This window comes from Oncorhynchus keta, chromosome 1, assembly GCF_023373465.1.
Source record: "Oncorhynchus keta strain PuntledgeMale-10-30-2019 chromosome 1, Oket_V2, whole genome shotgun sequence".
In the NCBI taxonomy this organism is placed as follows: domain Eukaryota; kingdom Metazoa; phylum Chordata; class Actinopteri; order Salmoniformes; family Salmonidae; genus Oncorhynchus; species Oncorhynchus keta.
This window is the reverse complement of record NC_068421.1, coordinates 21,651,851-21,665,179: the sequence shown is the minus strand read 5'-3', so window position 1 is coordinate 21,665,179 and position 13,329 is coordinate 21,651,851. Positions and strand designations below refer to the sequence as shown.

Sequence of the window (13,329 nt, the reverse complement as noted above, 5' to 3'; positions counted from 1 at the left end):
GCTCATATTCAATAAAAGAAAACACAAAATAGCTAGTTCAATCAACAAAGGAACACAACAAAATGGCTGCCTTAATTAATTTAATTAAAGACGACATAATAGAGAAACACCTACTTGTTGTTGGGCACTGGCTCTTCTATGCGGTTGGCCAGCTGTGACTCATGGCTCTTGCTGCGTGTGAGGGTGATATTGAAGGGGAGTTGCAGCAATTTTCGGGAGGGGGACATGCGTGGAGGGTGCTTGGCGCGTCTCTTGGAGGGAGGGGAATTGGAGAAGAGCAGTGGCGAGGAGGGGAAAGCGTCCGACATGCCTCCTGTGTAGACTTGATGCCCCTTATCGTCCACACAGGGTACGACAGTCACAGAGACAGAACGGGCGTGGGTATGCGGACTGAGGATGGAGCCACGGGGTAGTGTGGCGGGGGTGGAGGGGCGACGGTCCGGAGGAGGTAAGGTGTTACTGTCACGGCGGGGCGGCTCTGATATCCAGGTTCTTGGGTCTTCTCTGATGTCCCCACCTAAAGCAGAAGTCAGAAGTTAGAGTTACAAACAGTACTAAACTACAGAGCACACAGCATCAATAAGCACTGTTATTAATTACAGAAAACATGTCTCACTGGCACTCTTTAGGCAGGAGAGGGCAGCAGTGAGTCGGGAGCACTCCTCTGGTTCAGAGCCCAGCTGTCTCATGGTGTCCTGCACCTGACAACTGGACATCTGCAGCAAAGCATCCAGGGACAGCTTCACTGGTACAGCCTGGACACACAGAGAGAGAGATGGAGAAAGGAATGAGAAAGAGGATGGAAGGAGACCTAAACAGATGGGTAGAAGACTGATTCAGGGAGGTATGTGTGCCAGAGATAAAGTAAGGAGAGAAGGATGAGAGAGAAATGTGGGAAATGTGTGTTTGGTTGTCCCAAACAAGTTGCTATGACATTCTACACAGACGTGCTGTGATACACTATCAACCCAACCCTTAGACAGGACAGTGTCAACACTGTGTCACTTCAGGGCAGGCAGGGAGTGGGGGGACATTGTGTAATATGTGACATTTGGTCAATCTAGAGGTTACTTGGTGGCTATGTCAAGTCCAATGAAAAACACTATCCTTAAAGAGATGGCTACACTGAACAAAAATATAAATGCAACATGTAAAGTGTTGGTCCCATGTTTCATGAGCTGAAATAAACGATCCCAGAAATGTTACATACGCACAAAAAGCTTATTTCTCTCAAATGTTGTGCACAAATTTGTTTACATCCCAGTTATTGAGCATTTCTCCTTTGATAAGATAATCCACCTGAGATGTGTGGCATATCAATAAGCTGATTAAACAGCATGATCATTACACAGGTGCACCTTGTGCTGGGGACAATAAAAGGCCTTGGTGGCCACAATGCCACAGATGTTTTGAGGGAACTTGCAATTGGCATGCTGACTGCAGGAATGTCCACCAGAACTGTTGCCAGAGAACTGAATGAACTTCTCTACCATAAGTCGCTTCCAACATCGTTTTAGAGAATTTGACAGTACATCCAACCGGCCTCACAACCGCTGACCACGTGTATGGCGTCATGTGGGGGAGCGATTTGCTAACCTCAATGTTGTGAACAGAGTTCCCCAGGGTGGTGGTGGGGTTATGGTATGGGCAGGCATAAGCTACTGACATTTTATTGAATGCAATTTTAATGCACAGGAATACCAGATGCGATCCTCAGGCCCATTTTGAGACCCATTTTTTTAAGGTATCTTTGACCTACATATGCATATCTGTATTCCCAGTCATGTGAAATCCATAGATTAGGGCCTAATGAATATATTTCAGTTGACTGATTTCCTCATATGAACTGTAACAGAGTAAAACATTAGAAATTGTTGTATGTGGCCTCCCGAGTGATGCAGTGGTCTAAGGCACTGCATTGCAGTCCTAGCTGTGCGACTAGAGATCCTGGTTTGAGTCCAGGCTCTGTTGCAGCTGGCCACGACCATGAGACCCATGGGGTGGCGTACAATTATCCCAGCGTCGTCCGGGTTAGGGGAGGGTTTGGCTGGCAGGCATGTTCCTGTCCCATCGTGCACTAGCGACTCCTGTGGCGGGCCGGGCGCAATGCACACGGTCGGCAGGTGTACGGTGTTTCCTCTGACACATTGGTGCGGCCGGCTTCCGGGTTAAGCGGGCGTTGTGTCAAGAAGCAGTGTGGCTTGGTGGAGTTTGTTTAGGAGGATGCGCGGCTCTCGACCTTTGCTTCTCCCGAGTCCGTACAGGAGTTGCAGCGATGGGACAGGACTGTAACTACCAATTGGATATCACGAAATTGGGGAGAAATATTTAAAATAGTTCTATGTTTTGTTCAGTATAGTTCACTCAGAGATTTCTGCGATGAGGTACCCAAGTGCTGGACTGGTGAATTCCGGAATCTACTGGCAAGCCATGAAAAGAAGGTTTAACCGATATACCACCATCAACCCCTGTTATTTTACCACAATGAATTTTCCCACCTCTGGTCTCCCTGGCGACAGTCCATCACAGGGTTTCTGTGATGGAGTCTTAATTACCTGGCAACCATGTGGTTCCTGCATTGTCTCCATAGTAAACGGATGAAAGAGCTCGAATGAAATGGACAAAAGGGCGCATGAAGTGGTGTTTGGCCCAGTGTGTCACACCCCTCACACCCTGATCAGTTTCACCTGTCCTCGTTATTGTCTCCACCCCCTCCAGGTGTCGCTTGTTTCCCCAGTGTATTTATCCCTGTGTTTCCTGTCTCTTTGTGCCAGTTCGTCTTGTATGTTTCCAGTCAACCAGTGGTTTTTCCCGTTCCCATATGCTTTTTGCATTCGCCTTTTTCCTAGTCCTCACGGTTTTGACCCTTTCCTGTTTCTGGACATTGTATCAGCCTGCCTGACCATTCTGCCTGCCTTGACCACGAGCCTGTCTGCCACTCTGTACCTCCTGGACTCTGAAATGGTTTTGCCTGTCCACGACCATTCTCTTGCCTACCCCTTTTGATTAATAAACATTGTTAGACTCCAACCATCTGCCTCCTGTGTCTGCATCTGGGTCTTGCCTTGTGGCATGATACAGTGAGGGGGGCAGGAGACTGAGGAGTTGGATATTATCTAGGTCTATTAGTTTTTGTCACGATCTAGAGAGCCACTGAGTATACGTTTCTACAGTTGGGAAAACTGGGGCTTGAATCAACTTCAAAGTCCCTTTGCCTAGTTTCTTACTGTGGCATGTTCATTTTATTGTAGTACCTCACAATACTCATGGAAATAAAAAGCTATTTCTTTCCCTGCTTCACTGAAATGATGAGACCTGATTATCAGAATTCTACTTCATAAAGCCTATTCCCAATAACCTACCTGACCATAACGTTACTAAGTCCACACAACAATTGACCTCAATGCATTTAACATTAAGTCAGCTGCTGAGAAAAGCACTGAGACTAATGAGTCGGAGGAGAAGGATTTTTCTCCAGACCCCCGACGAGGCCCTCATCCCCGTCAGACGGCGACATCGTAGAAGGAGATCGGGGTGCCTTGTAAGGATCCGGCGACAAGTGGCTAATCTGCCTTTGCCATCAGTACATACAATCGCTGGATAATAAAGTGGAAGATAGAACAGCAGCCTCTGGTAAGACAAGGGGTGACACTCTATGTATATTTGTAAATAACAGCTGGTGCACGATATCTAAGGACGTCTTGAGGTTTCGCTCGCCTGAGGTAGAGTATCTCATGACAATGTGTGGACGACACTATCTACCAAGAGAGTTTTCATCTATATTCTTTGTACCACCACAAACCAATGCTGGCACTTAGACAGCACTCAATGAGCTGTATAAGGCCCTAAGCAAAAACCCTCATCCAGAGGTGGCACTTCTAGTGGCCGGGGACTTTAATGCAGGGAAACTTAAATCCGTTTTACCTCATTTCTACCAGTATGTTAAATGTGCAACCAGAGGGAAAAAACTCTAGACCACCTTTACTCCACACACAGAGACACATACAAACCTCTCCCTCACCCCCCATTTGGAAAATTTGACCATAATTATATACTCCTGATTCCCGCTTATAAGCAAAAACTAAAGCAGGAAGCACCAGTGACTCAGTCAATAAAAAAGGGGTCAGATGAAGCAGATGCTAAGCTACAGGACTGTTTTACTAGCACAGACTGGAATATGTTCCGGGATGCTTCCGATGGCATTGAGGAGTACACCACATCAGCCACTGGCTTCATCAATATGACGTAGTCCCCATAGTGACTGATACCCCAATCAGAAGCCATGGATTACAGGCAACATCCACACTGAGCTAAAGGGAGCTTTCAAGTAGTTTATAAGAAATCATGCTATGCCCTCCGATCAAACAGGCAAAGTGTTAATACAGGACTAAGATCGAATCATACTACACAGGCTCCGACGCTCATCGGATGTGGCAGAGCTTGCAAACTATTACAGACTACAAAGGGAAACACAGCTGCGAGCTGCCCAGTGACACAAGCCTACTAGATGAGCTACATTACTTCTATGCTGGCTTTGAGACAAGTAAAACTGAAACATGCATGAGAGCATCAGCTGTTCCGGACGACTGTGTGATCACACTCTCTGTAGCCGATGTGAGTAAGACCTTTAAACAGGTCAACATTCACAAGGCCGCAGAGCCAGACGGATTACCAGGACGTGTACTTCGAGCATGCGCTGACCAACTGGCAAGTGTCTGGGCGAGGCAGGAGAGAGGAGCGCTCCAATGGCAGTCTACTGTCAACCTCTACCTGTCTCTGTCTGAGTCTGTAATACTAACATGTTTCAAGCAGACCACAATAGTCCCTGTGCCCAAGAACACTAAGGTAAACTACATAAATTACGACTGACCCGTAGCACTCACGTCTGTAGCCATGAAGTGCTTTGAAAGGCTGGTCATGGCTCACATCAACACTATTATCCCAAAAACGTAGACCCACTCCAATTTGCATACCGCCCCAACAGATCCACAGATGATGCAATCTCTATTGCACTCCACACTGCCCTTTCACACCTGGACAAAAGGAACACCTATGTGAGAATGCTATTCATTGACTACAGCTCAGCGTTCAACACCATAGTGCCCTCAAAGCTCATCACTAAGCTAAGGACCCTGGGACTAAACACCTCCCTCTGCAACTGGATCCCGCCCCCAGGTGGTAAGGGTAGGTAACAACCCATCCGCAATGCTGATCCTCAACACGGGGGCTCCTCAGGGGTGCGTGCTCAGTCCCCTTCTGTACTCTCTGTTTACTCATGACGGCATGGCCAGGCATGACTCCAACACCATCCTTAAGTTTGCTGATGACACAACAGTGGTAGGTCTGATCACCAACAACACCAAGACAGCCTATAGGGAGGAGATCAGAGACCTGGCCATGTGGTGCCAGGACTACAACCTCTCCCTCAACGTGATCAAGACAAAGGAGATGATTGTGGACTACAGGAAAAGGAGGACCGAGCATGCCCCCATTCTCATCGAAGGGGCTGTAGTGGAGCAGGTTGATAGTTTCAAGTTCCTTGGTATCCACATCACCAACAAACTAACATGGTTCAAGCACACCAAGACAGTCATGAAGAGGGCACGACAAAACCTATTCCCCCTCAAGATTCTGAAAAGATTTGGCATGGGTCCTCAGATCCTCAAAAGCTTCTACAGCTGCACCATCGAGAGCATTCTGACTGCCTGTTATGGCAACTGCTCAACCTCCGACCGCAAGGCACTATTAAGGGTAGTGCGTAAGGCCCAGTACGTCACTGGGGCCAAGCTTCCTGCCATCCAGGACCTCCATGCGGTGTCAAAGGAAGGCCCTAAAAATTGTCAAAGACTCCAGCCACCCTAGTCATAGACTGTTCTCTCTGCTACCGCAGAGTAAGCAGTACTGGAGCGCCAAATCTAGGTTCGAGAGGCTTCTAAACAACTTCTACCCCCAAGCCATAAGACTACTGAACATCTCATCAAATGGCTAACCAGACTATTTGCATTGCCTCCCCCCTTTTACACTGCTGCTACTCTCTGTTTATGATCTACCTGCATGTACATGTTACCTCAATTACCTCAACTAACCGGTGCCCCCGCACATTGACTCTGTACTGGTACCCCCTGTAAATAGCCTCGCTATTGTTATTTTACTGCTGCTCTTTAATTATTTAACTTTTTTAAACTGCATTATAGTTTATTTACTTTTTTAGAATACCTGAGGATTAAATAGAAATATTGTTTGACTTGTTTGAACAAAGTTTGCGGTAGCTTTTTGGACTCCTTTGTCTGCATGTTGAACGAGTGGATAACTGAAATCGATGGCGCCAACTAAACATACATTTTGGGATATAAAGAAGGATTTTATCTGACAAAATGACCATTCATGTTTTAGCTGGGACCCTTGGGATTGCAAAGAGAGGAAGATATTACATTTAATCGCTATGTGTGATTTTATGTTGAAAAATATGTTGATGTGGGCCGCCGTCCTCAAACAATCGCATGGTATGCTTTCGCTGTAAAGCCTATTGTAAATCGGAAATGCAGTTAGATTAACAAGAATTTAAGCTTATAAACGATATAAGATACTTGTATGTTCATAAATTTTTAATATTACGATTATTTATTTGAATTTCGTGCCCTCCAATTTCACTGGATGTTGTCGACAGGTGTCCAAGCCTTAAGAAGATTTAAGGGCTTGTTAGTACTGCATTAGCATCGAATAGCCCCCGTGATATGCAACTTTTCAGGGAAGACAGGAACCAATATACACAGTCAGTTAGGAAAGCAAAGGCTAGCTTTTTTCTTTCTTACTTTTTTCTTACTTAATCCAAGATTGTGTAGCAGTCGGATGTGTGTTTGACTTGTCCCGTCTTGTCCCATGTAAATAGTTGGTTTCCTCATTTTTTTTTCATATATATTTTTAATCTCACTTTAAACATACGATCTAAATATACTTTCCTGCAACCCGCCTCACCCAATGTGGTACAGATCTGCTATTTTTGTACGTTATAACTGGAACCTCCATCAGAAGATAACTAGCTACTAGCTAGTAGTCGCTTTTAGCCACAGCTAGCGGTCTTCACCTTTAGCTCGGACACCAGCCAGCTTTAGCTCGGTCACTACCTGCCAGTCTGCACAAAGCGATATCAACCCAGAGCATATCGGAATCCTTTTCTCCACCACATCGCCGGATTCCTGCGGCAAACTCTGGGTCATTACACCGGATCATCACAACTAGCTAGCTGCAACCTTGAGCTAGCCTTGAGCTCGGTCCATCTCCCGGCTAGCCGAAGAGGTATACCCACTAATTCGTGGGCTACAATACCTCTTTTGCCAATTGGCCTGGACCCTTTATTGCCGACACGGAGCCCCGCCAATCCATCATGACTGGTCTGCCGACGTAATCATCCAATGTGGTTTCAGCAGGCTTTTCCGTTGTGATGTCGACGAAGACCCATCTGCTAGCTCCGGGCCGCTAGCTTTCTGAACGCTGTGCCTCCTGCTCGCCTAGCATAGTAGCGACTACCGAACAGCTCCCTGACTCACCTATTGCTGCTCTTTGGACCCTATGATCACTCGGCTACATATACCTCTCTCTAATGTCAATATGGCTTGTCTTCTGCTGTTTCGGGTAGTTATTGTTTTATTTCACTGTAGATCCTTTAGTCCAGCTCAACATGCCTTAGATAGCTCTTTTGTCACACACCCCAAACATGGGGAGACCTCACCTGGCTTAACTGGTGTCTCCAGAGATGCAAGCTCTCTCATCGTCACTCAATGCCTAGGTTTACCTCCACTGTACTCACGTCTGTACATTATGCCCTGAATCTATTCTACCACCCCCAGAAATCTGCTCCTTTTATTCTCTGTTCCCAACGCACTAGACAACCAGTTCTTATATACTTCAGCGGTACCCTTATCCTACTCCTCCTCTGTTCCTCTGTTGATGCAGAGGTTAACCCAGGCCCTGTAGCCCCCAGCTTTACACCTATTCCCCAGGCACTCTCATTTGTTAACTTCTGTAACCGTAAAAGCCTTTGTTTAATGCATGTTAACATCAGAAGCCTCCTCCCTAAGTTTGTTTTATTCACTGCTTTAGCACACTCCGCCAACCCTTATGTCCTAGCCGTGTCTGAATCCTGGCTTAGGAAGGCCACCAAAAAATTTGACATTTCCATCCCCAACTACAACATTTTCGGTCAAGATAGAACTGCCAAAGGGGGTGGAGTTGCAATCTACTGCAGAGATGGCCTGATGAGTTCTGTCATACTATCCAGGTCTGTGCCAAAACAGTTTGAGCTTCGACTTTTAAAAATCCACCTTTCCATAAATAAGTCTCTCGCTGGTACCATTTGTAATAGACCCCCGCAGCCCCCAGCTGTGCCCTGGACACAATATGCGAATTGATTGCCCCCAACTATCTTCAGAGTTCGTACTGTTAGATGACCTAAACTGCGATATGCTTAGCACCCTGGCCGTCCTACAATCTAAGTTCAATGCTCTCAATCTCACACAAATTATCAAGGAACCTACTTGATACAACCCTAAATCCATAAACATGATCACTCTCATAGATATCATCCTGACCAACTTGCCCTCTAAATACACCTCTGCTGTCTTCAACCAGGATCTCAGCGATCATGCCTCATTGCCTGCATCCGTAATGGGCCCGCAGTCAAACGACCACCCCTCATCCCTGTCAAACACTCCCTAAAATACTTCAGCGAGCAGGCCTTTCTAATCAACCTGGCCCGGGTATCCTGGAAGGATATTGACCTCATCCCGTCAGTAGAGGATGCCTGGTTGTTCTTTAAAAGTGCGTTCCTCACCATCTTAAATAAACATGCCCCATTCAAAGAATATAGAACTAAGAACAGATATAGCCCTTGGTTCACTCCAGACTTGACTGCCCTTAACCAGCACATAAAACATCCTGTGGCGTACCACATTAGCATCAAATAGCCCCCGCAATATGCAACTTTTCAGGGAAGTCAGGAACCAATATACACAGTCAGTTAGGAAAGCTACGGCTAGCTTTTTCAAACAGAAATTTGCATCCTGTAGCACTAATTCCAAAATGTTTTGGGACACCAAAAAGTCCATGGAGAATAAGGGCACCTCCTCCCAGCTGCCCACTGCACTGAGGCTAGGAAACACTGTCACCTCCGATAAATCCACGATAATCGAGAATTTCAAGAGGCATTTTTCTACGGCTGCCCATGATTTCCACCTGGCTACCCCTACCCCGGCCAACAGCCCTGCACCCCCCACAGCAACCAGCTGGCGGTGTCCGAGCTAAAAGGAGAAGACTGCTATCCGTGGCTAACAAAGACTAGTAGCTAGTTAGCTGGCTAGCTCCTGATGGAGGTTCCAGTTATAAGGAATAAAAATAGCAGATCCGTTCCACATTGGGTGAGGCAGGTTGCAGGAAAGTATATTTAGTTTGTAGATAGAAAGTGATATTAAAATGTATACGAGAAAAAGAAGGGGAAAAAAATGGCTATTTACACGGAATAAGACACCGGATGAGACAAAGACGAACACAACACACGACCGACTGCTACGCCATCTTGGAACTACACTTTACCTCCCTAATCTTACTACATTTGCATACACTGTACATAGATTTTTCTATTGTGTTATTGACTGTACATTTGCTTATTCCATGTGTTTTTTATTTATTTTTATTTATTTCACCGTTATTTAACCAGGTAGGCTAGTTGAGAACAAGTTCTCACTTACAACTGCGACCTGGCCAAGATAAAGCATAGCAGTGTGAACAGACAATAACACAGAGTTACACATGGAGTAAACAATAAACAAGTCAATAACACAGTAGAAAAATAAAAAAAGAGTCTTATACATGGTGTGCGAAAGACATGAGGAGGGTAGGCGAATAATTACAATTTAGCAGATTAACACTGGAGTGAAATGATCAAATGGTCATGTGCAGGTAGAGATACTGGTGTGGAAAAGAGCAGAAAAGTAAATAAATAAAAACAGTATGGGGATGAGGTAGGTAAATTGGGTGGGCTATTTACCGATGGACTATGTACAGCTGCAGCGATCGGTTAGCTGCTCAGATAGCAGATGTTTAAAGTTGGTGAGGTAGATACAAGTCTCCAACTTCAGCGATTTTTGCAATTCGTTCCAGTCACAGGCAGCAGAGAACTGGAAGGAAAGGCGGACAAATGAAGTGTTGGCTTTAGGGATGGTCAGTGAGATACATCTGCTGGAGCGCGTGTAACTCTGTGTTGTTGTTTTTGTCGCACTGCTTTGCTTTATCTTGGCCAGGCCGCAGATGTAAATCAGAACTTGTTCTCAACTGGCCTACCTGGTTAAATAAAGGTGAAATAAAAATAAATCAATAAAAAGTAAGTCAGCATTTCACAGTAAGGTCTTCCTACACCTGTTGTATTCGGCACGTGACAAATGCAATTTGATTTGACTACACAGATGTAGAACTGCAGGCCACCTTCCCCCAGCCCTCATACTGACTCCCTCATCCTCTGAGAACCACTGGCCTTCACAGCAGGGCCCAGGAGGTTCGGCAACTGGTGACAACAGACACGCCAGGTTCTATTTTTAGTCATTGTTGTTATTTTGGAAACTTTTGTTTTGCTTGACAGAAATAAACTAGCTGGACTGCACAGGTTTGGAGGAACCCACCCACCCTGGAGGAACCCACCCAGTCAGTCAATGTTTTGCTATTATATTTAAAGATAGTGTAGCGTTGTGAGTGTGTGTGTGCATGCACACGTGGCAGAAATAGGTCATCAATTCAACAGCTTGTATCGTAAGTGCTATAGAACTTAATCCCTTTTATGTACAGATTATTAACGACAAGGTAATTGTGTAAGGGACAGGGTTGGGATCAGAGGCCTAGATAAGTGCCTACTTATTCCAGTAGTAACAAAGTGAGGGTGGAGTGTGTGGAAGCAGGCCCGACCAGGGTTACTGTTCTGTATCTGGGCAGATGGATAGAATCCCAGGATACAGAGCCCCTAGCTGGAACCTCCCCATTAAAACCTGATTACTTCTTTGTCTGTCATACATATTTCCTATAGTAGCAGGTATCACTATTGCCTAAGGTATTGCTTCTTCAATAAGCACTGTGGCACTTAATATGTATTGCGGTGGCAATGGTCTACCATGGAACTCAATCCCTCCATAGAATGATTTGTTTCTCCAGGGAGTCACTTTCTTCTTATCATCAGACAGACTTATTTCCCACAACAAAAGACAAGCTGAGCTGGAAATTCACCAGGAAGCAAGGTGTCTAATGGGGATATGGTTTTGTTTGAAAGTACCTTTAGACTCTTTATCTTGGGACTATATGACACAATCTCAACCAACTGCACTGTCATGCCAGCCAGAGACTAGAGTCAGTACAATCTTGCCAACTATTCACAGTACAACCTTACCAACTATTCACTCATCTGTTGAATGCACACACACTCACACTCACACACACACACACACACACACACACACACACACACACACACACACACACACACACACACACACACACACACACACACACACACACACACACACACACACACACACACACACAGCAGGTGTGTGTGTGAGAGAGAGTGTGTGGGGCAGGCTAAAACTTCAAACTGAAAGTGTATGAAAAGGCTGGGTGTCAGCCTGTCTGGGCATGTCATGACTGGCTGTGTTTGGTTTTGACGTAACCTAATAATGACAGAACGAATGACTGACAACACACAACCAGAGAGAGATTTCCAAGAACAGCTCAACTAAACAGTTCCTTAACCACAAACAGACGCATGACCACGCACACCATGAACACACACAAACCACTTATCTCATCCCTGTCCCACCTGCACGCATTAAACCTCTAAAAGTCCAGGCCTATTATAGCCCATAGAAACGCATTAAACCTCTAATAGTCTAGGCCTATTATAGCCCATAGAAACGCATTGAATAACACATTCATAAATGGCAAAAAATAAATCATAAGGAATAAGGTTTTGAAGTCGTATATCTTGGAGATATATATGAAAGCTCAGGAAATACTTTACTTCTTTTGGATACATATTTAACCCCTTATTTTTGTTGTCACAAAACTACCTCCATAGTTCCATTAATTAGTATGTGTTACCTTCAGACGAGTCCTGTTACACTTGGGGGGGGGGGGTCTTAGAGCAACATGGAGAACACCTTCGTGTTTGTCATGCCCTGATCTGTTTCACCTGTCTTTGTGATTGTCTCTACCCCCCTCCAGGTGTCTCCTATCTTCCCCATTATCCCCGGTGTACTTATACCTGTGTTCTCTGTTTGTCTGTTGCCAGTTCATCTTGTTTGTCAAGCTTACCAGCGTGTGTCCTGTCAACTCCTGTTTTTCCCAGCCTCTCTTTTTCTCACCCTCCTGGTTTTGACCCTTGCCTGTCCCGTGTCTGTACCCGCCTACCCTGACCACTCGGCCTGCCCCTGAGCCTGCCTGCCGACCGGTACCCTTGCCCCATCTCTGGATTATTGACCTCTGCCTGCCTTGACCTGTCTCTTGCCTGCCCCTTGGACTATTAAACCATTGTTTATTCAACGTGTCTGCATCTGGGTCTTACCTTGATTCCTGATAGTGTTCGTAAGAGTCTCATATTTCCATACAGTGTAAGCCATTATTACATATATATTATATTATTATTATTATAAACCGTTCGGAAGCTACAGACGTTTTTTTAGAAGACCAATTTTGGAGATGTCTCATGGTCTGACAAACACAGCTGTAGCTCGGCCACCTTCCACAGCAGATGCGAAAGGCCAACATAGGTGGATCAGGCATATTGGGACACAGCCCATTCAAAAAAACAATATCACTAGCTTAAATTGATGGATTTTGATGGTGATTATTTTATTATGTTACTTAGATTGACGCACGGGTGGGACAATCAATAGACTCTTAAGGATGTAATAACACCCAGGACAAGCCTCCTTCTATAAATCATCAAACAAACACACTCATCCAGACACCCAGAACATACACGTAGGAGGTGAACACATTAATCGGCCAAGCTACTGGAATACATATAGAAACTTATGTGTAGTGAGTGAGATAGTGAGATACCCAATGGGCTGGACGATTCTCTTCTCATCCCTCATCTTGAAAAAATGTACAATCAATAAAAACTTGGAAATCAATCCACCAATCATTACCACAAGGTAAAAATCAAAGGATTTATTATTGAAATAGCATGGGTGACTGCGAAAAACAAATGGAATCAATTTAAGGCCAAGTGGCAAACAATAACGCAGGCACTAGGGATAGGGGTGTGAGAATGTGGGTCTGAGCAGAGGA

At 45.2% G+C, this 13,329-nt stretch overlaps 1 protein-coding gene across 1 annotated transcript in view; it reads right to left on the bottom strand.

Annotated features, from left to right (window-relative positions):
* LOC118380417 (kinase suppressor of Ras 1-like) overlaps positions 1–13,329 on the bottom strand; it is a 63,852-nt gene that overhangs the window by 15,382 nt on the left and 35,141 nt on the right. Inside the window, exons 3-4 of the mRNA XM_052508569.1 lie at positions 617–755; positions 115–517 (exon numbers count right to left, since the gene is read on the bottom strand). Coding sequence (XP_052364529.1) covers positions 115–517; positions 617–755 — 542 coding nt within the window. The remainder of the gene's footprint in view (positions 1–114; positions 518–616; positions 756–13,329) is intronic.